Source organism: Lampetra planeri, chromosome 10, assembly GCF_965212315.1.
Source record: "Lampetra planeri chromosome 10, kcLamPlan1.2.h2, whole genome shotgun sequence".
Classification (NCBI taxonomy): Eukaryota; Metazoa; Chordata; class Hyperoartia; order Petromyzontiformes; family Petromyzontidae; genus Lampetra; species Lampetra planeri.
The window spans coordinates 5,180,332-5,204,446 of NC_136116.1; the positions used below are offsets into that span (position 1 = coordinate 5,180,332).

General features: G+C 38.9%; 1 protein-coding gene across 2 annotated transcripts in view; it reads right to left on the reverse strand.

Moving 5' to 3' along the window:
- Positions 1 to 235: 235 nt before the first annotated feature.
- The window catches only part of VPS41 (VPS41 subunit of HOPS complex), a 28,596-nt gene continuing 4,716 nt past the window's right edge, over positions 236 to 24,115 (reverse strand). The window contains exons 3-29 of one of the 2 annotated variants that reach the window (XM_078598034.1): positions 23,310 to 23,411; positions 21,845 to 21,922; positions 21,352 to 21,426; positions 20,206 to 20,275; positions 19,857 to 19,918; positions 17,238 to 17,357; positions 16,721 to 16,867; positions 15,892 to 15,958; positions 15,204 to 15,286; positions 14,312 to 14,444; positions 13,661 to 13,776; positions 12,050 to 12,106; positions 11,684 to 11,745; positions 10,338 to 10,419; positions 9,650 to 9,742; positions 9,280 to 9,407; positions 8,504 to 8,648; positions 7,641 to 7,682; positions 7,476 to 7,526; positions 5,805 to 5,942; positions 5,306 to 5,360; positions 4,995 to 5,135; positions 4,591 to 4,727; positions 3,617 to 3,716; positions 3,314 to 3,358; positions 2,877 to 2,956; positions 236 to 1,481 (exon numbers count right to left, since the gene is read on the reverse strand). In XM_078598034.1, the coding sequence (XP_078454160.1) occupies positions 1,413 to 1,481; positions 2,877 to 2,956; positions 3,314 to 3,358; positions 3,617 to 3,716; positions 4,591 to 4,727; positions 4,995 to 5,135; positions 5,306 to 5,360; positions 5,805 to 5,942; positions 7,476 to 7,526; positions 7,641 to 7,682; positions 8,504 to 8,648; positions 9,280 to 9,407; positions 9,650 to 9,742; positions 10,338 to 10,419; positions 11,684 to 11,745; positions 12,050 to 12,106; positions 13,661 to 13,776; positions 14,312 to 14,444; positions 15,204 to 15,286; positions 15,892 to 15,958; positions 16,721 to 16,867; positions 17,238 to 17,357; positions 19,857 to 19,918; positions 20,206 to 20,275; positions 21,352 to 21,426; positions 21,845 to 21,922; positions 23,310 to 23,411 (2,478 nt within the window). In that variant the 3' untranslated portion in view covers positions 236 to 1,412. The remainder of the gene's footprint in view (positions 1,482 to 2,876; positions 2,957 to 3,313; positions 3,359 to 3,616; positions 3,717 to 4,590; positions 4,728 to 4,994; positions 5,136 to 5,305; positions 5,361 to 5,804; positions 5,943 to 7,475; positions 7,527 to 7,640; positions 7,683 to 8,503; positions 8,649 to 9,279; positions 9,408 to 9,649; positions 9,743 to 10,337; positions 10,420 to 11,683; positions 11,746 to 12,049; positions 12,107 to 13,660; positions 13,777 to 14,311; positions 14,445 to 15,203; positions 15,287 to 15,891; positions 15,959 to 16,720; positions 16,868 to 17,237; positions 17,358 to 19,856; positions 19,919 to 20,205; positions 20,276 to 21,351; positions 21,427 to 21,844; positions 21,923 to 23,309; positions 23,412 to 24,115) is intronic. The other variant, XM_078598035.1, reaches the window with a different exon arrangement.

The following is a 24,115-nucleotide window of genomic DNA, read 5'->3' on the forward strand; positions in this document are numbered from 1 at the left end:
TATGTTTATGCGGGTTGTCTTAGATGAGAAAATGGTCCAGTTTACATGATTTGTAATAGGACCAAGTAAAGTTTACAGCAAAATCCATTTCTTTACATGTAAATTTAAGGCATTGTAAATAGATAAAACATTTTAATGGTGAAAAGTGTTCTTTTGGTCTCATATAATTAACATTTTCAAATAATGATCAATTACGGCTTTGTGCAAGTCACACATGATAAGGCTTAACAATGACTGAATATTTCATAAGCAAGATTTTATTATCTTACAACAAAACATGGTGAATAATGGCAGGTAAGCCACACTATTCATTAACTTTACATCAATATAAATACTTGATAGCAGATGGCCAAACACAAAGTAGACGAAATTCAATACGAGCAATTGCTTAGCTAAGTTGGACTTGCTTGGGTTACTCCTGGTGTCACTGGATGCCTAATGTGTTGTTTAAATGTTAATTAGTTACATTCAATTACAAGTTACTCTTATTAGCCTTACATATTTTGACAACAATGTTCAATTCCATACTAAAGACAATCTGTACAATGATGATGTGTACTGCTATGCACAAATACATTATTAATAACCCTCGTATTTTTCAAGTGAACTTAGCACTTAACTGGAGGCACATGTTGGCAGGTGTTACTTTACACAGAACTCATTTTCGACCCATAATAGAGGTTTTTTCGGTGAGATCACGTAAATATATGTCGTTAAAGCCCACCACCACCCGACACAGCCAACTAGTAAGGGTTGTCACGTAAACAGAACATGCCAATTCGTCACTAGTACAGCACACCGGTGTGTTGGAGAGCCAAGCCACAACATTTACAATCTGAGTACGACGTTTTGCCAGTAATGACAACTAGCTTCATCAGGCGACAGATTTGTGACGTTTAGTCAAATATAGGTTCTAGCATAGAAATCGAAGTTGTGGGAACATTTTTACTAGATTTAATGTCCAATGTTTTTCTGGTGAATATCACCAATGTTGAGGGCATTTAAAATTAGACAATTTAAAGTTATGGTTCAGTGGTGACGAACATATGCTTCATGCATTTATTCAAGCACTTTCAACAACAAATTATCCAGTTGACGCTGTATAATTGCAAAATCCTCTAAAATTAAACTAGCAACAGGCATCAAAGTTTAATCATAGAATGATAATTATGTGGAGTGTTTTCTTATTTTGGATAGTTAACATAATTTTTTACAAACGTTCACATACCTTCGTACTAGTACACCAAATCAATAATTGGCATAACCTTCTCTTTTGACGTAGTACCTGTCTCACACTGTGGTGATTACATATTCAGCAGTGGAGTGGGAATTACTACTTCGCAAAGCGTATAGATTTAATGCGCCGAGAGGACTGCCCTCTGCTGTACACACGTGGTACGGATGGTCTTTTCTCATGACGTTTTGAATCCTGAAAACCCACTGCCTGGCCCCCTCCGCTGGGCACTGCAGATATTGCAGAACTGAGGACAAAAATGCAAAACATATTCAAATTAGTACAGTATAAACATTCAAATGCAATTTCATATCATGAATCCCTTATGACACGTAAATGCAAGTACTTTCGTTTAAATATCGATTGATAAATCCATGTCTCATAGAGTCGAGGCTGGGGCTTATACATGACATTCGGTTATTTATGTATTATGTGCCAGAAGAAGCATGCAAATAAAGGTACTTTGGTAAAGATAAAAACCTAATTTAATTCGGTGTTCCACAAACCTCATGTTTCGAACATACACATTTCAAACACGAATCAGCCACATGGAAGAAAGGGAACATCACACTGCACTGCAACCTGAGTTAGATTCCTGGCCAGGGCTAATACCAGTGGTCATATCTGAACCAGTTCTTGCCTGCCTATGCCCTTCACCACCCACACTAATAAATATGGTGAAGTATGGCTAACAATCCCCATGGCTGATAGGGCATGGGGAAACCTTCATCCAGCAATGGATTGAACAAAGGTGGTAAATTATGTCACATTTGACCAGAAGTGTCTGTGGACAAGCTCCATTCTCCTGAAATTTAAGATGTGTGGTTTAGCTTTAATAACGGCGTGTAAGCAATTTAAGTTTAGTATAATATGTGGAGGTGGAGCGGTGGCACAGTGGTTAGCACACTGTGTTATGAACCCGGGGGAACCTCGGTTCAAATCTTAGCCACAGCTAAACAGTGACGAGTTATATCTGAACCGCTCCTGGCTCACTTCATGCCTCGCCCCTTTAACAACCCAAACTGCCCAGTGTGGTGAAGTATGGTCATACATTTCCCATGTCCGACATTGTGGGGAGGGCTTCACTAGCAGTGGATTGACATTGACAAAAAAAAAATCTTCTTGGTTCTTTCGGTAAAGTCACGTAGAAGAGAAATAATAAAAATAAAACATAAAATAATTCTCACGACGTTTCGGCCACAACGCAAGTAGCCGTCCTCAGGTGAAGAACAGGTTTGTCGAGAAGACAGCGTCTGAATGAGACGTCTGAATGAGACGCTGTCTTCCCGACAGACCTGTTCTTCACCTGAGGACGGCTGCTTGCGGTGTGGCCGAAACGTCGTGAGAATTATTTTATTATGTTTTATTTTTATTATTTTATTATTTCCCTTCTACGTGACTTTACCGAAAGAACCAAGAAGATGAATCCCTGCAGTCACGAAAGCTTTAAATCGAAAAAATATATATTTTTCTTCTTCTCCATCGCATTGACAAAGCATGTAAATGTTAATACGTTAACATGACCAACCAACGGCATAGCTGCTAACCGTATTAACACCTATGCAGGTACTATTGAAAGAGATTTCTTTCAAAGCTGCCAATACCTGACAGTAAATAAGAGAGAGTAAGAGAGCGCAGTGACCGTGGCATTGCTGGAGATGCATTCCTTGTGGAACATGTGATGGCAGAAGAAGACCACGATGTCAGTAGCTCTGTTCAAATCTGTGGAGAGAGCGCAACAGCAATCGGGCCAGCAGGTATCACGAACTGAAAAACAGGTTTCAACATGGAAATCTGATGGTGCTTAGCACAGAGGACCGTTAATGACCAATGACACAGAAGAATCGAATGATAATTGTACAAAGTAGTCTCGGTCTGTGTAAACGCAAATAAAAACAATGAAAATATATATATTAGCGTTGAGTACAAATTAACTTATGACTTAAAATTGTAGTTCATGAATGATTAAAACATAAAACACTGGGATGGAATTCACAAATGCATACAAAATTGTATGTATACTGTTTTGTAAAGCTTCATTTAGGGCAGTGATACAAATCTGACGTAAAGTGCAATTACCTTCTGGCAAAATAGATGATTGGCAGACCTCACAAATATTTTCCTCTGTGAATACAATACACATGACAAAATGCAGATTATACTGACAAGAAGTGGATAACCCAACAACAACCTAAGCAGTGTACTAATCAATAACAATGTAATTCATAATAATACATTAATTATAGAAAACAATATGCAAAATATTATGTAAAGTGGACCTGAGTGATAGAAAACTATATGGCAGTGTACCCACATATCATAATCTAATGAAACAACATAAATGCATTTGTAAATTCATTAAGTTATTGTGTCTGGTCTTACCCTCAACATAAATTGCACGTCGCTGAACTTTCTGCAGCCTCCTCATGAGAGCAACGCAATCGGCAACTAGGATCTTCTTACAACCTTCACGCAGTGAGATCTGATGGGGAGATGAACACTATGATTGCACTTTTTTTCTACTTAAAATTATACGAACAATTGGGTAAAATTATATTTTTGCGTGGGTATTTGTTAAATAAAGAATTATAATAAAACATTGTGGTTACAAGAAAAGCTAAATCGCTCAAATGTTAACTTCAACAGATTCCTGGAGACAATCGATTTCATTATGTTTCATTGTTCTTCAAAACGCCAAACTCCAAAGGGGATATCAGAGAGCTGCACCACCTTATCGAATAAACACATCTCAGGGCTAACATCAAGCGGTGAAAACACGATGTGCTTTCTCTCAAGAATACAACTATTCCTACCCTATGGACAACCAAATTACAGTTCTGCTTCACCTCATATTTTGAAATGCAACCGTGCACCAAGCTATGTTCTCCAAGCACAAACGATCAATGGCAATCAGTGCCCTTTCTGTCCCTGTCTGTATCAAGGATCTTGGGTGGCTTGAATATTTGGCTGGAGAGGATACGTTCAGTATCCTTGATGTACAGCCGACAAAGATCCCCCATATAGCCTTAACAGACTGTAGGAGCAAGAACTGTTAGCAAGCACCTATGAAGGCCAGCACGGCACACGAGGGGGGTGGGTGGGCAGCACCATGCCTGGCCACCTTTGTCTCCCCAGTGGCGATGTTTACAGATGGCACCAGGTACTCATTTAAGGCCGAGTCGACCTAGGGGAGGCCCATGACCGATTCAGATAATCTTCACTGGTGTTGGCCATGAGAGGGAATTGAACTCGGTTAGCTGGGGTTCGTAGCGCAGCGTAATAACCGCTACACTACCGCTCCTTACAGCTGAGACACGCGTGTTAGACATAACACGCGTGTGTTAGACATAACACACCTGGAGATTGTAGTCGTGTAGAATTTTCACAAGGGAGTCACGCAGGTGTGGGATCTCCATTCCCTCCTTGATACGCCGGATAAGGATGATGGGATCAACGTGTGTTCCAATGTTGTTCAGCAAGCCCGTAACAAAAGCTTTATTTGTAAGGCGACACACAAACATATTTTGGTTTTTAAACAAAATAATGTCTTAATAGTAGCAGTTATTTCTAAAATATATCATGAAATGCATATAATGGAAAACACAAAATCCATGAAATGGTTACACAGAATGCATTTTACCGACAAATATATAAACTTCATAAAATATACACCGTTATTTGAATGGTGCTTCTGTCACTTGTATCGTTTCAGATTCTGTTAGATGTGTTTGTGCGCACAATTTATAGTCTATATGCCAACCAGGTTTATCTATAGAGTAGGTGATGAGGTCATCCCAGAGCTCTGGGTCATCCTGTTCCTTTGCAAACTCGATGGCTTTGTCCACGTCATTTAGATCCTCTGTGATCATCCGCAAGGCCTGCTTGCTGTTCCCCATACGACCTGCAATGTGCAGGTATCACCGTGTTAGCGACAAAGCTACTGCAACACATTGTACATGAACCACACCAAAGAGTACGATTATAGATTGAATTTATTTTGGGCAGTGATGCGTGCATTAAAATGCAAACTGCAATAACTTGAAAAATCAGACTGCATTCGATGAGACTTACTAAGGAGAAAAACCGTCTCTTCAATAAAATGCCTCTGTTGACAGATTTCGAGAGCCTGAGAAAGTGACATACATTCATTCAGATGACAATAATTAATTTCAATTGGCACTTCAGGCTCCTGGTATACGACTTGTGCATTGATACCCGGTGAACATTCATAAAGAAAAGTGGGATCTGTGTAAGATCACATTCTGGGAAATGCCGTGCCTTTAGCATTAAGCACAACTGCTACAGTCAACATGACCTCCATTTCAGGGTTTTTTTTGTGACACTTGGGTCAAACAAGCGGCTTTTCGTTGTCTACGCCACACAACATTCGAGCCATCATGGCACGCTCCACGCGGTCACAATAGCTTGCTTGCTTGCTTATCGTGATGAGGGCACATCGAAGGGTCACGCAACATTGTAAAACATTTCCAGCTTTCAAAAAACACTGCCATTTTCACAGGACCACCGACAGCACAGTTGTTTAACGCGGGAAAGGGCATTCCAACCATACCTTTTGTAGCGGGCAGTGAATGCTGTTTCTCAGGAAGGGAAGCAGGTTCGGACGGTCGTACTCCGCATATAGCCCAATTTGCAACTCGTGGTATTTGTCGCCCTTGTGTGGGTCCCACTGGAACAACTTGTGCAAGTACTGTAAGACCAAGATGACAAACGCCGGTGAATATGTGGAGGCGACGTGTCTATTACTTTGATTTGAAAATACAAAGAGAACGCTGTGACCTAAACACCGAGTCCTGTGATTATATATTTAGAACCTGTTAACCCGGTGCAATGAGTAAGCGGAGGAAATCTTTGCTCTCTACTTCATTGCAACAGATGTATTTGATCTGGTTATCACTTGTGAAGAACAAAGTGTATTTTGTCATGGCGACAATGAAATGTATTTTGAAGATGCAAAAGGCAATCATGGATTTTATAACGTGTGTGTTTTAATACTATTACATTTTAGACGTGAAAAAATTGGAATCTTTTAAAATAATTGACTGTAAAAGACAAAGTATATACCCATGTTAACAATTCGCAGTAAAGAAATCATCTATGGTGCACATCAATTGAAAATATTCATTTAAAGGGTGCTTTCAAGCGTGTCCCTTTATATCTATAGTACTAGCTTTTTTGCCCGTCCAAAGACGGGTGTATATTGCAGTAAATCTGAAATATTAAATAGAAACATTGTTCAGCTCATGATTATTAATGAGGGGGGGGGGGGGTTGCACCATGTGGAGTGACGTCACCCGCTAATGGTTATTGAGGAGGGGTGCGGCATGTGGAGTGACGTCACCCCCTCACGGTTATTGGGGAGGGGTGCAGCATGTGGAGTGCGCGACCTTCTTGTGCGTGAGTGTAAATTTCCACGCGGGCATGAATATTAATAAAGGGGGGGGGGGGTATCTTTTGCAGTGACGTCACGCACGGATGTAGCACTGTGCAGCGTAGATAACATTTTTACCGTCACTTTCTGTAAAGAAACGTCATATTTGAAGCGACTTCGCTAAATAAGTTATTTAATTCAGCACGACCTTCCTCTGCGTTTGTATAAAAATCCACCCACTCATGAATATTAATGAGGGGGTGGGCCTCATGTGGAGTGACGTCACGCAGGGGGGGTAGACCTCATGTGGAGTGACGTCACGCGCAGGACACATACATTCTTGGCTCATTATATTCATATTTAAAATATTACATTTTGAAAAAATATGCTTTTTTACTAATTGCAGTTTTGAAAGTAAGCAGACTTAATGCATGTTGCCATTTGAAAATTCTATTTCTCTATGACTTTGTATGAGGCGGGGTGATTGGCACAATGTACTACAAAAACCCAGCCACCTGAATTTGATTTCAGACCACGGATCACATCTTGTGGGAAGTGATATCCCAACCCGTTGTAGGCCTCCCCCTTCAGGAACTCACATTGATCAGCTTGGTTAAATATGGCTAACCAACACCTCATGGACCAACATGGTGCGAGGCCTTCATATAGCGGTGGATTGACAAAGGGGGCTGTAATAGTACATAAATGATCACCCTTCTTTGATCCTATATACGTGACTTTACCGAAAGACCCAAAGAATATGAATTCCTGCAGTCACGAAAGCTTTAAGTCAAAATCACCCTCTTCTTTATGCATATCGTGGTTATACCCCTAACGTGATAATAAACGTACCACATGTTGCAGCTCTGGCCGATCCTTCAACTCCGTCACTACTTGCGTGATCTGCAATGCAAGTACACATTTCATAGGTATGATGATTTTTATTGCGCAGGCAAAACGTCAAATCAATTACAACCTTATATAAACAATTAAGTCATGATGATAAAAAAAACTCACGGGGATTTTGTCTTCATTGTCCAGAAGTAACTTTGCAGCTCTCTACACAAAATAAAATACAAGATTAATTTGAACAAACACATTCTTACATTTAAAGAATAATGAAGCTTTGTTACATTTATTATTATTATTCTTTGCCCAGGAAAGCCCGGGTCTCAAGACTCTTTTTTTAGGAGGATCCTGCCACGTTTTCGCAGTAGGGGGAGATGTCGCTATGTGTAATCCAAATTGAGCAATTTTCAGATATTTTTATAGCATTGGGATATTTGGCCAAGACAAGTTATGTTGTTTCAGCTGTGGGAAGAAACCAGAGAATCCAGAGAAAACCCACACAGAATAGAGGGAAAGAATATGCGAGCACCACACAGAATGGTTCAGGAGTTGGGAATTGAAACCAGGACCTCTTTGCTGTGAGGCACAAGTGTTACCACTCTTCGCATCTGCCACGAACATTACTAATATAATAAGCCAATAATGTGTGTGTCCCGCGCATGATGTCACTCCACATGTGCCGCCCCCTCATTAATAATCAAGAGCTGAACAATTTTTCTATTTAATATTTCAGATTTACTGCAATATAAACGTCCTTGGACGGGCAAACAAGCTAGTCTTATATATTATCCCTTTACGTGGCACACATTATATGTTTGTTTTTGTCAATGTACTTTTATTTGTGCCAATTGATGATGGTGTCACATCGTAGAGGCAACCTCATGTCCTCAGCATGCTCCAATATTCCTGCTAGAGTGCCCTATGTGAGCTGTAATGGGAACTCCATTGGTGTTGATCTAATAAACACATCAAAATATATATCCAGGCTGCCTGGACAATATAAATCAAAGTAGGGATTGCTTCCCACAAACCTCCTTGTCAAAGTCCATGAGCAAAGGTATCTTGTCTTGTATAGCAGAGAAGAGGTTGTGCTTGTGAATCAGCTCGAACACATCTTCGTGCTTGAGGCGCAGGTAAATCGCGAGAGCCTTGTCATAGCGCTGGTCATACGTATAGCTAGGACAAAAACAATCCCAGTCACACTACCGCAAAAGAAAACGTGATCTTTTACATGTGTTCACTGGCCTAGCCCAAGTGTTGCTATTTGCCAAAGTGAGATTTAGCTAATATGTAGGTAGATATATTCTTTGGATCTTTCAGTAAAGCCCATGAGCAAAGGCATTTTTTTTTCTATCTACGTGGCTTTACCGAAAGATCCAAAGAATATGAATTCCTGCAGTCACGAAAGCTTAAAGTCAAGATGTAGGTAGATCAATAGAGGTTTTTTGGGTTAGATCGCGTACATATATAAATGTGTCATTACAACCCGCCACCACCCAACACAGGCAACTAGTAAGGATTGTCATGTAAACAGAACATGCCAATTCGTCACTAGTACAGCACACCGGTGTGTTAGAGAGCCAAGCCACAACATTTACAATCAGATTGGTCAAAAACTAAACTGAACAAAATGTCCAATCTGCCTCTTATATGTAAAATTGTGTTCTAAATCTTACCGTACCTATTTTACTATATTATCACAAAAGTAAAACATGATGAATTAACGTTTAAAAAATGTCACAAACATGTCTGTATTTCCCACTCTGAAAGCATCTAAATAGGATCAGTGCTTGAAGCTCAAACTCACAGCTCGGCCAGCGTTTTGAGCAGGACAGGGTTGTTGGGGTCACGGTTCAGCTTGTCAATGACCGTCTTCACGATGGCCAGGTTATTATAGAGGTTTCCAGGCCACTCACGAATGAGGGATGCAAATCCCTGGTGAAACACATAGGGGAAAAATATATCTGTTAAGCACGTACTTTGATCACTCCAAATCACACTGCCATATTTCTGAATTTATGTACCATTCCGAATGAAGTAAACATACAAATGTGATATTATATTAATAAATAACACTGCCCTATGTTTCGGGCAATGACTCTTTATAACTATAAGTAGACCACTACAAGTATGATGCATGTTTTCACAGGTCAGTGCAAAAGAGGCTGCATGCTCACCTCTATATCCGAGTAAAGGAACTCATTTAGGATCATCTCATAGATGGCAGGTCTCAAGCGCAGATCACCCCGTGGCAAATACCGACTGATGGCCTTCACAAGCACAAGTAAAGGCATATGTCAGGAATGATTGTACAAGTGAATAATACATCACCACACTTCACAAATCAAGTCTCTTCCGTAATATATAAATTCCATCAATACTTAAAATAAGCAATAAGTGTTTACAAAACCTCATTTCACAGTTGTTACATCCAAATCTAATACTACCCAACCTAACCATTTCAGTTAAGAGCACCATCCGCACGTGTTGCGTGAAAATGAGGTTGTGATGTGAACCTCAGGCTTGCATCCAGACCCCACTCAAACTGGATGGGAAGCCACCGAGTGTGACCCTCCACAAGCCCCTGGAAACACTCTCATTTTCACAACTGCTATGGTGTGTACAAGAATGAGCGGCAGGTGTGGGGGCTATTGATTTTTTGAAGCAGGTTTTTTTAGCCTTGATACTTTTCTCCAAATCTGCCCCTGAGATGACTTGCAATTCCAATAACCCACAATGCTATGTTGGGGTTTAAGGCAGGTGATTCACCAGTCAGCTTTAACCTATGCGGGGTCAACAGTGCCCAATCATTGAGACCAGGTGAAATTGCACAGAAGTGTCAGATGTTCCCAATGCCACTCGTACCTTGAGCTGCCCAACCTTCTTAAACTTGTACACTTCATCCTCCCACAGCTCCATATTTTTTCCCAGTACCTTTTGACAGATCCTGGGATAAAACACATTTATTTAGTTTTTTTGACCAAATAACCAAAAAATAGATTTACATTTGTTTATTTAGCTAATAGAGATTGGAAGATATTTTATCAATTAAACCTAAGTGCAAATGATAAACAAGAATGAGAAAATGATAAGCTTACATACAAGACACAAAGCAAAGCACAACATATCACCAAACTACATACGTGAACTTTACAGTAAGGTATGCAATCTGAGTGTAGAAACATGAATACCACAATCTTAAAAATCAACAATGGTAATCAGCATAAACCCTTCATACTGTGCGTGCAAAAGTAAACATTAAAAGCCTCCTTCCACGTACACATTTCACACCAATAAATTACAAATTCTTCAGAGCTATGATGATTCAAGACAAGCCCTCCCGAGGCCCCCACAGAACAATCTTTACATTTGAGGTATGTGTCGAGTTATCTGTGCTACAAATGTACAAAACGAGGTGACAGGGTGGCTCAGGGGATGAATACCACGTTGTATTACTGAGATGGCACCGCCACAGGGAACCTAGGTTTGAAACTGGGCAGCCACCTTTGATAAAACTGGGTTTTTCCAAGTGATCACAAAAGACTGCGATACATCATTACATTTAATTTTCACTTTAAACTTGCTTATTCCATTCATGAGAATTGAACGTTAGCCGATTGCCATGTGATACGCTTTATTAGGCATGTAACAAACAAGTTAAACCCATCGTGTTGACAAAGAGACCTGTTGAAAGGATATGGGAAGCAATTTTTTGATACATTCTCCAAATATCTACACTGACGATTGCGAAAAAGTGATTCAATTTGTGTGGAGAAACTTGATATGATAGCTGTATTTATAAATGTAATGAATTACCATTCCATGTGAATCAGACACCTTATTTAAAAGATTATGATCACATTTTACATTTACTTTTAATACATTACTATACTTATGCAAATAAATTTTGAGTACTGGTTTAAAAATGTTATTTAATTCGCCACCCAAAATATGCTACATTTAAAATATATATATTAAACTATGAACCCCAGCAGTCACTAAATATAAACATGTTCAACGTCAAAATCGAAAGCGGTTGCCATAATATTATATAGGCTTAACATTTATAAAAATACTGAAAATAAAATGTATTAAAAAAATAGAATGTTTTTTAACGTAACACTATTTATGTTTATAATTTTCACACAACACGTGTGGTCGGTGCTCTGAAATTAAACGGTCAGGTTAGTTCATCATCACTCTGCGCTCACCTTCCGGCTGTGTCACTTTCACCTGTTGTCAAGAGATGAGAAATGTAGGCACGGCCAATGTCCTAAAACAAACCGGTAAAATAATCAATAAAGTCGACAAATCAGACAGAGAACAACGGAGTAATGACATATACAAGCCAGACTTTTATCGAAAAAAGTGCAGAAATTCACATGCATTTACAATTTCTCATACAACCTGCTCATGCCATTTCAAGTTTCATTTGTAAAATTACTGTTTTTAATACCAGATATTCATCTGCATCAGAAGTCAGGTTAACTACATACAGGCATTGAGTGAAGTTTAAGATTAGAAGTGAAACAAACTGCTTCTGATATGAAGAAATAGAAAAGAATAGTTGAAGATACCAAAACGTTGTGTCTCTTAAGACTCTTCTGACTGACTTCTGCTGCAAGCAGAGCTTCCTGAAATCGAAAATAAAACGATCTTGAATCAAGCAAGAGTTAACAAAGCATTTTCACGACCAGAGCACCGCCACATCATGCGCTCGTGTTAAATTTTTACACGGAAACAATTGCTCACAGCACACATTTGTATGGGCATCACGAATGAAATGCAGCCGTCGTGCAACACACCATGGTTCGCATATATCTAGATACTCTATGTGCAGATGCAGTAGCAAATCGCCCTTGGTCAATCCACTTCTGAATGGATGCTTCCTAATGCCATTAGGGTTATTTTGATCAGTGTGGGTTGTTGAAGGTGGGGGGAGCAGTCGTTGGACAACAATTTATTTTCTGCACTGTCCTCCTCTGCCGATCATTTCACACCGAAGCATATAACAAGATGCTGTGCATGGCGAGTTACAATTTCAATAATTTCCCAGGCTCAACTTTGCTTAGCTTTCAAGATATGATGAGATTGGGGCACATTCCTGCTGATTTTGTAATTGGCTTACAACTTACCACCAAGAGAATAGTCCCTACATAGAATGTATGTTTGCAAAACACATGGTTACCTTGATCTAAAATCTACCCCTTCATGATTCATTTATGCAGCTGAATTGCTGGTCCATGCACAAGGTGCTCAGAGAAGTGGTACACACTGGGTGGCTGTGAATGACTGCTCTGGCGCTAATAATCAGCTAACCAGTCTTTGCTTCCCCCCATTATTCAACATCAGTCATGATCTGTCCACAGTTGGATGAAAGCCTCCCCAAGTTGTCATCATCCCTCACTGTCCTGTGGTGTTACAACCCATCTACCTCTTGCACACAAGCCGATGTCATGGCTACTCCACCGTTATTCTTGACCACCTGCCATCATCCCCTTTTAGCGACGCGTCCTGCCCAAGCCCACTTTTCTTAACAGTCAATATGTTTTGTCGAACATGTGTGTGTGTGTTTTGTAACCCATTTGTTCGTCTTCCTGTCTCTCGGTGTAATTCCAAGTATACACGGCTCTACGCTTCTTTGCACACATTTCGGTTTTTGTTCCATTTTCTTTGTCCACGTCCATGCTTCTGGTCAATGTCATTGCAGGAGCACACTGTTTAATAATGTTCTGCTTTGGTAAATGTTCTTTGCATTATTAATTTCAGTTTTCCAAAATTACTCCAACCTCCTCTTGTTTAGCTCAGCATGTATCATTGTGTGTATACCTAGGTCAGTGATGTAAGGCAGACCAGGATGAAAATAATGAAATAATCTCCATTTATCAGGATGCTTTTATTCAATTATCCATTAAGTTTATGTCGAGTGTATTATTCAGTTTTTTACCCTTTCTTTATTTTGTTTGCTGGAGCCTTCCTATAAGTCACTTGTTATTCCTTAAATGTCCAATTGAATAGGGATGATGATTACTTTAATACCAGGAGACACATTTATGTGCCACAAGGGGAGTTGTGTTAAAATTTTACCAAAAGCAAAATTATTAATAAAAATGTATACAAGAACATTTTTATTCCAAAACATTTTCCTAAAATAGCACTGTTCGTTTACAACACACGCAGCCATAAACCTGATATTGCTTTGTCTCCAGGAGCCAGGCAATGTGGTCATCTTGGTCTCTCTCCTTTGCCACCACCACATCCCGTGGGCTCACAATGTAATACATCAACTCCTCCGTAGGGTAAGCTAAAAGACACAGAAAAGGACATTTCAGCCTAATACACATTCTTCCTCGCAGCCCTTAAGTATGTGGGCAATTGGCATTTATTGTTGACCGCACTAGAATGCTCATGGCTATAGTGGGGTTAAGTGCTCTGTGTGTGCATCCAACCCTAACCATAATGTGTCATACATATTCCAAAAGGTCATTTAGAATACCACTTTCATTCCTGCCAACCGCAATGCACCGATTAAATTTAAATTGATTCTTATACTCATGATATGTGAATTGAATTATGTGTATAAAACATATCACTAAAATACATGCAAATTGCATGAAACTGTCACATTTCCACAATTAAGTGACAATTGTATGACAGAAAAATTATAAAAACAATACAAAAGGTGGAAAAAAGGAGTAAAAAAAACTATTCTTTAAATTAATCGTGACCTCACATCATAACACTTTATAAAAAAATAAGGATCATCCCATCACCTCGGTAACAAAATCCTCCTAATTGCCTTGGTGTTCCCACAATTGCAAAAATAAAGTTTCCCTCACCTAGGTGATAGTCACAGCAGCGGTATTGATGGTACCCACGAATGGAGAGGGCATCACAAGAGGTCTCCTCGTACGAGTCTTCCTGATGCTGCAGAATGCGCAGCTGTGGTCGGTACGCATTTTTGGTACTTTCCTATGGAGTGGCTCACAATAAGATATCAAACAAACAGACAAGGTCAATTCTAATTGTATCAGGGGTGAAGAACCTTTTTCTGACCAACGGCCAAACATGACTTTAAAATTATGTTTGTAGGCCACACATTAACATACACCTTACTCATTTCTGCAACTACAAGAGGCGATTGCAGTGATAGACATTACCGAGGGATCTGATATGCAAAAACAGTTTTGCCAGGTCAAAGGTACCTATTTAGTATGGCAAAGATGCTTACAGTGACATATAAATATTGTTTAGGGGTCATTTCTAAATGGCCACAGCACACAATTAAGTTGTGGGCCATATTTGGCCCACAGGTCATAGGTTACCCACCACTGATTTTTACCAACGTTGTTCATTTATAATCTTTGGGAGTATATTAAAAGAGTTACATGGCTACCTGACAATTATTACGGTAAAATGTAACCGAAACACAAACCATAACATATTTGCTTGAAAAGCCTGAAAAAAAAAGACCGCTTTGGAACCTGAGGCTTGAGAGATATGCTACGGATCTATTGTTGCTTCATCGGAGAGTTTGCATTTCCACGAGCAACCTCTTGGAGGCAGTCTTACACAAATTCTACCGATTAAAGGATGGGTGTACATTAATTACACAATTCCTGCTAAATGACTGTCTTCAGTAGATATATTAGGGCGATAAAGCTGATTCAGAAACTAATCATAATTCAAGCCTCAGCTTTTATGGCAGTTGGTGGCTTGCAGTTTACTTACATCAAGCATGTAGGACAGGACAACCAGTTGGTTTCCCAGGGGTGCGATGCCACTCACAAAGAAGTCTACTTGGAATGCTGAAACTAAACAAAATATTTGATAAATATTAATGCAAAACACTGTATATATTTTTGAATGCCATTACTATTCAGTTTATGCTACTGATACAATAAACAAGACCACAAGCTACAGGACAAACTTCAGCATGGGTGATTGAAAACAAGGTCAATGGAGCATGCCCACCAAATATAACCTTCTTCTGTGTAAAATGATTTGAATGCTTAGGTGGTGCAATGTGAATTCAATCCATTGGAAACACCTGCCATTTGGTCCATGTACAATTAACAAAATAAATAAACCAATAGGCATCCCTCATATCTGCCCCTCCACATACCATAAAAAGCATCACATCCCATTAGACACACATCCTTCTGGTAGTGCATGAATTCATATGCATTAGTTTAATAAATGCAAACTGTGGACTGATTTCGACATTCAATGTCAGGATTGCTTGAACTAATGCTGATGAACTACATGTTAAAGTATGTTATAGTATTATTGTCCAACATATTTTACTTACAGCAGTAATTTAACATTCCACAAAATTATTTGTTGAAAAAACCCACAATAAAAAAAGCATTTGAATATCTGCACAACTACTTTGCAATATGCTGCGTACTCAAATTACCTATTTCCACATAGCGGCGTGGGAGGTCTCGGTTTTCTGCTGCAACCCTCTCTTTAACCACACATATCTACACGCACACACAAGGAAACATTTGCGGCATCCACGTGAATTGCTGCATTATTTCATTGCTAAAAACTAAGTTATAACAACAGTGTATTCTGGGAGAAAAAAACAGGGGGGAAAAATAATAAATCAGACCTTTTAACCCATGATCATTATTCTGAGCCAATGTATCATCTTATTATAACCACAACCTAATCAAGAATGTGTTCATATCGACAGATAAAATGTAACCACCTATGACAAAATGACCCTGAATGTACCTGATGTCATCAGATCATGAAAGATAATCATGTTTGAGACTGAATAGTGCTTAGAAAGGTGATCACCATACAAAATCAAGGTGGACATCGGTGGCTGCGTGGTTATCTGGCAATTATCAGAAGAAAGTGTAGCAAAATCCATTGCTGCACTTCTCTGTCCTACACTGATCTATGCTCCTCGCCTTCAACAACTCGCACTGGCCAGCATAGTGACGTACGCTCAAATAACCCCCCCACAAACTACGCAGCGTGGGGAAGCTCTCATTCAGCAGTGGATTCATAAATAGGCTACACATGTACAAAATCCAACTTGATTTTACGTACATTTTGTTCATAGAATGTTCTTCATACTCAAACTATGTACAGAAGCATCTATTTACAGGAAAATAAAAAAAAGTGTTTAGCAATAGCCAGAGTCTAAATAACAAATAATTTGTTCAGTTATATGACCGTTTGCTGAAATGTAGGCTACGGTGGACAAAAGAAACCTAAGCCATGTTCAGCACCTTCACAGTGTCTGCCCAGCCGATAAAGAGTGTGAGGTCATCCTTCCAGCACAGGCTGCAGGGGTAGATCTCAGGCCGCAGGCTGGTATTGTCTCGCGACACCGTCGTGATGCGTTGCTTAAGGTTCATGTCGTACATCTTGACACCCTGCAAAAACCACATGTCAGTGCACTAGTTCAGCTCGTAATTTGCATACAACTTCATGATAATGTGAAATTTTGGATTCTAGAAACCACACAGCATCTGTGATGCACATGCACGCAGTACATCACAAAGATGGTTTATTGAATTGCAAATGCCAATGTGTGCCTTGATCTAATAATTTTATACTAATTTGGGGATATGATTCTGTAATTTTTCGTATGCACCAATAATGTAAACAAAGTTTCCTGATCACACACTAAATTTACAAATGTGAGGTTTGCTGCATCTGCAAGCTTTTTCTGTCACGTAAAAAAAAAAATCCTATTGGTATATAGCAATGAACTGCACTTTCGTAATGGTTCAATTCACTTGCCTTGCTATTCGCCCAAGCAATAAGATTGGCTCTCCACTTGATGGTGGTGATGATTCCTTCGCCCTGATGTAGGACTGTTAATTTTTGCTTTCCAAGCCATCCACGCTCACACAGATAAAGCTGTAGATAAGTGCGAAACAAACAAACATGTAGTGTCATACATATTGAACACATATCATATTCGACCAAACGTGGTTTTTGCTGGAATCCAAACTGCAAACCAAGAGCAAAAAAAGCTGTGTTCTGGCCAAACAAAATGGTTCATCACGTAAACAGTCTCACACACAATACATTATATTGTTTTACGAGTCATATGGATACAAAACAATCACACAGCCCACACATGCACGTACCCATTAACAATGCTTCAAAGACATTAGCCCACACAAGTATTGATATGAGCCTAGTTGTGAAATATACATGACCTTTTTTTCAATAACTTTTTTCTGTAAAACAAGTTTCCCCCAATTACAGTTACAAGAGTCCTCAAGCATGATGACAAGTGTTCTCTTTTGTCATTACTGTCCAATACTCTCTGCATCAAACATCTTCAATCGTTTGAGCATTACACTTAAAGAGAAAGAATTTATAAAATTAACATTTTAATTAACTATATATGGATTTCAATGAACTGAAAGAAAATCAAGAATGCCCAATATCTTGTTTGAACAGTTTTATCATATTATTTGAAATGTGAAAATAAATACAATCACGCAAGGGCACACTTAAAAGCCCCTATCTGCAGAAAACTCAATACTAATGCACCGCAGGTGTCAGTGTTACTGCATGTTCGATCACATGATGTGCATTTAAGAGACACTGACGCCTCATCTCCACCCATTAATGACCCGTATTTGCACTGTTATGACACTTGTGTTTCAACTCAACTTTTAACAAAAACATCACATGCCATCAAAACCAAATTCACTCCATTCTGCAAGAAGAGATAAATAATATGGCATATTATTACATTTTAGCAAAGTGCTAGTTTTTTTCTGCTGACACTCTTAATGCCTTTGAAATATTTATCAGGCCTTTGCAATGAACACAAATGTGCATGTCTTACTAAATAGGAAATTACCCTATAAATTAATTTTACAATTAACGAGTAGAAAACACGTTACCCTGCAAAGTAAAAAATGTTAACAGCTATCACTTTCATACTCTTCCCACAATCCTGTACTGAGAGCACTAACAGTAGTCTGCTATTTTACAGAATAAAATGTCAAGATCATATGTATTGTGAGTATTATTTTTATATTCTCATGGGTTTTTTTAAAAATCAGACAAAATTATTACAATAGGAGCAAAAATTAAAAGTTTAGAGCACTTTACAATGAACAGTGTCAATCTTAAATTTCGATTTAAAGCTTTCGTGACTGCAGGGATTCATCTTCTTGGTTCTTTCGGTAAAGTCACGTAGAAGGGAAGTAATAAAATAATAAAAATAAAACATAATAAAATAAAATAATAAAATAAAATCATTATTTTATTTTATTATGTTTTATTTTTATTATTTTATTACTTCCCTTCTACGTGACTTTACCGAAAGAACCAAGAAGGAGTGTCAATCTTCTCTATTCGTTACTTTCACCTCTTCGGTGTCGCTATTATAAGACCTTCAAATTTCTTGCGCCATTCGAACTCAATTATATGTTTATTCGTTACATGGTGTAGTGTACTTCACGGAGCCACACACTTGAACTTGGAGGCAACACGTTTATTACACGGCCCCAACAGGGCTACTACATAAACGTACACAAGTTAACTAGACCCCGACGGGGTAACTACATAACCGGTAACACTCTGACTGACCCACCATGCCGAGCAAAGACCGAAGATCGAGGAGGTGTAGCATGGTGGGTTGATTCCAGAAGACAGACCATGAGTGTTCCCGGGACTTCCCTTTTACGCTCCCGAGCGTGGCCTCGCTCCGCCTTCGGCCAAAGAAGGTTCTCGACCGAACATCACGTATCCCTCAAGCCACCCTTCGGGCCCCCCCACTACCCTGTCCATATCACATGCCCTCTCGGGTTCACCCAGACTGTCACGTCCTCACTTGCACTTCCCTCTGACCATCGCCAGAACTATGCCCCCTAGGGCCCGCTTCCATGGCATACCCACTCCGGTGCCAGAGAGAAGCTCAAGACTCACAATTCTAGTCTTGTGACAGCAGCTGGCGCTAAACGCCAGAGTGACTCCATTTACATCACTACACACGGAAAATCTCGTTTAGCCAGTTACCCAGCTAGCTTTGGTGGCAATGGGCGATAGCCAACAACAGTTTTTCTTGGGGTGGAGAGGCGCCCAGATAGGAGCCAGCCAGGAAGATTACTTTTTGATGTTAGTCAGATTAAAAACATTATATGTACGAGTATCGAAGTGGTTGCTATTACTCTTATTATCACCCTGCACGACTCTTTATAATGTTTATATTTGTTCAGAACTTTTGTAGGTAAAATGAAACCACAATAAAAAAAAACGTAAAATCAGTGTGTTGAAATTCCAAAGGGGTCTCGATAAAATCTATTTAAGGCTACATTGCCACTTTTTGATTATCTACTGGATTCTTTTAGGAGGACGTTGTAGGGCTTCATGCAGTCAAAACATGCCAGTTACCTTGTCACTTCCTGTAATGTATTGCCTGGATTGAATCTTTCCAAATTCTGGGTGTAAAGCCACTGCCTGAAATACAAAACCAGCCACTTTACGTTACTCTCCTCAATACACCAGAACCATGGGTCCCACATGTCACACAGTTCAGATAATAAATTAAGTATTAAATGATATTCAGTTGCATTTCAACACTAGAAATATAATATTCAATGCATTTCAAGCACAAAAATAAACACAGTTAACATTGTTTAACGATTATATAACATATTTATTAATCTCAATACATCGTAAAGTGAGCAACATGATGGATAAGACAACAGGCATTTAATGTTGTAGTATATTACAAATGTACTTGCTTTAATAGGCGAATCAAAATTGCAGTCTGTGTTGGCCTCACTGCTGTAAAGACCATGGATGAATACCTGAAAAGATGAACGCCAACATGGTAAATACATTTCAGTGCAATTAACTTGTTGGCAATGGCGGAGCCAAATGCATTATACATCGGTATACATATATTTATAGAGCACGAATTGCTCTTTCAGTATGGAAGCAATAATTAAATGTAAATGAAATCTATTTGCAGGGTGTTTTACTTTTGGTAAAAGGTTCAATCAATTGTAATGCCTTGCTTGGCATCTTGGGACCTCACATGCAAAGGGCAGCCATTCAGAGTTTGCAGAAATATGATGGAGAAACAGCCTAGATTTTTGGCAGCCTCAGAAAAGTCAAGTATTTACCTAATATGCAATAGCTATATACCACTAATCATGCCACAAGCACCAACGTGTCTTTGGAAATACTCCTTTGCCATTGTTGTTGAATCATTACTTTGTCCGGGATATACAGCTATAACTAATCTGAGAAGTGACGCAGGTGCGGAAATGTGCCATTTTCATGGAGGTCAATGCATCAAAGAATTGAGATTTGGCTAAGCTGACCTTGTCCTTCCATAGAACCTGCCACTTCACTCACCACTAGCTACATCTTTCTCATTCCCAGGAAAAATAAACGCCTTTACATCAAACCAAATGAAACGCACAAACCAGACCCCAACAGTAGCACTTCAAGCAAGCAACATTATATGAATCAGGTAAGAGGATCAGAGGTGCACTTACTCAAAGAAAGCTAGTGCTTGACTTCAAAATGTGAACTATAGCAAATAATTGGAATTTCCTTCTTTACAACTGGAAACCATCCATCAGTCATGTTCTCTGATTATACAGCAGCCACGACACTTTTGAGGTACATTGCGCTCGCCTGACTTCAATTGACATGTACACATTAGCTGCAATTTATTCCCAAGACTTGCAGAAAGACTAACTGTTTCTGCAATTTGCAGCAATGCTTAGTACTGTTGTATTCAACAAGAGGATAAGGCACACAAACCATTTCAAAGACATGACATTTTGTGTGACCTTTTTTAATTGTGGTGCCTAGGTTGGTAATTACAAATTTCGATGAACGGGGTGAAATACAGGCAAGAAACATAAAATACCTTTCCCTCATCAGAGCAGCTGGCGATATATTCTCCATCCATATCCAAGCTGATTTGATTCACAGTCACTGTGTGCTGGCCAGAAAATAGTACTCATTAAGTAGCAACACCAAAAGGCATTCAAGCAAGTGTGCTTTTAAATCTGCGTGTTAACATTGTTTGAAAAGGGTGTCTACACATATTGTGAAACTGTACACGAAACATGGAGCTCACATAATTTGTGTTAACATGTGCAAAATATACATTGTATGTGTTAACATGTGCAAAATATACATTGTACAACTAAATAACATGATACATTTCATTCACTTTCTTTTAGAAATACATCCCAATATACTTACGGAAAACTATATAAAATGTTCGATTTTTAAAAATGATTTAGGATTAAGATATATGGAATATATACATACCATGCGGCACTGCAAAATACTTCAAAATATAATCTATTATACGTGACAATAGACTGTGGTGTCAAGATATAAACGATACTTACAGATGAAAACTCTCTGATTTTGTTGCCATCGACATCCAAAATAAACACTTTGCCAAAATGGGTTCCCAACGCCACGAACTGAAAGTGAATTTATTCACCGTTACAAAACTGAAGCTGCCAATATGCACAAAATATTGTCTTGTTACGAACAAAGAGGTCATGCTAACATATTAAGCAAATAAATATACACCTATCTATAATTCATTTGTTTGGCATTATTCATCTATAAAGTCCAAATTAGTAAAATGGAAAAACACACATATCACAGGACTGTATATACAAGGTTAAATCCAGTAACATATGAAATATATTTTTTATTAAACCCATTACTTTAAACCAGTGCAACTTTAAGCTGGAAGGACTTGTGTTTTATATTGCAATATACAGCTGTGTTGATTTCTGACTGTGGACACAGCAGAATATAGGCATCTGTAATAAAAAGAGGGCATTCTGGGTTTGAATTATTTTAGTAATGAGACTACACATGTCAGATGCTTATAAATACAACACAACCGAAAGATTTGTAAATAAAAGCCAAAAAAAATTACAAAATGCACCACAAAGAGACGTCATTAAAAATTCAGTGTGGCGGAGAGGCGCCATTTTTTATGATTACTGTTCCCCAGGAAGGCGGCGGCCCTTTCGCTCCCTCCTCACTCTCGGTGGACAGAAAATCAATACTGTTTAATAAAACACGGGGCCGCTCCACCGAGGCCTGATGCCTGGCCTGGCCCACTGCGCCGCGCCACTGCTTTCGCTCGCCTCAACGCTCCGCTCGGCACCGCGATTGCTGGCGCATAGCGTAAATATATAAGTAAACAAGTAAACAGATACATGGAAAGATAGACAGGCACACGGAACAAAATTATGAGAGAAAGCGATACACAATAAATGTAGATAATTCGATACATGTATATGGTCTCAAGGGTGCCACAATTACATGGCTTTTCAACTGATAAATATAAAATGTATATTATTTCAATGAGAATTGTATAAATTGCATTATACGTATTATTTTGCTGGGAATACTGGACATATAATTGATGCATAAGGGGCCATAATTAAGTCATAAGACTGCAATGTTATAAAGTAGCACTGACCTAATTTTAAAATGATTTTGAAGCCGCATTTAAATGTGCTAACCAATAACATTTATATGACAATAATATAATCTATGAATATAAAATACTGCAGTATATAAAAACATCTAAGTAATGGGTTAAGTTGTACTTACTTTTAATACATCACTCTCAAATATATTCTTTACTTCCTTATGCAGAAAATGTATGTCAACCTCAAAGTATAAATTATTTTCATATTTCTTCAGCTATAATTTGGATTTCAAAATATGTATTTATATATATATACTATTTACACAGATTGCTTTCCACCAATAATGAATTCCCAGTGCACACATGAGAAGAGGCATTCGCGCCCAGACACGCGCGCTCATTCAGCACTCTACCTTGTCGTGCACCGCCATGCAGCTGGCTGCGTCATGCTTCAAAATATCGGTCACCTCGTTCCCCAAGCGTTCATACTTCAGTTTGGGCTCCTCCAGCTCCTCCTGGAAAACAAAAAGCACGGTACAGGTACAGTACTTTTGTCAATACACTGCTGGACGAGGGCCTCTCCATGCCGTTCAGGTTGTGTAGAGTTATATGATCATATTTTACCATGAAGGTCAACATGGGTTGGTGAAGGCCAGGGGCATAGATGTCAGGAGAATAAGATGACAAGAAAACACATTTTACTACACCGTACTTTTCTGACAAAAAAGCCCCACGACAACCAACAACACACTCTTTGGTTCTTTCGGAAAAAGTCACGTAGGTATAAAATGAAATAAATAGTGATTTAATTTAATTTATTTTTTACCTACGTGACTTTACCGAAAGAACCAAAGAGCATGGATCACTGCAGTCATGAAAACTTCAAATCTAGCCAACAACACCTATATTATAATTGGTTGTGGCCGATCAAAGCCCTGTTCCCACCCAAATCCTCCTTAGCTTGAGGATCTGATGAGATCAAGTGCATTATGGGTGATTTAACATGAGAAGTGAACACATTTCCAAAAAAACTGAATATGCATACTTCTCATTTCTAGTGATTGTATAAACCACATCAGCAAGACCTATTGTCTGCACTGTGGCCTACAGCTCTAAAAGCATTTCTCCAGTGACATACTTTATCTTTGCTCCTGTTAAAAGTATTTTCCATGTGAAGCTTTCCCAAAATAATGTCTACTTCTCATGGGGAGCACATACA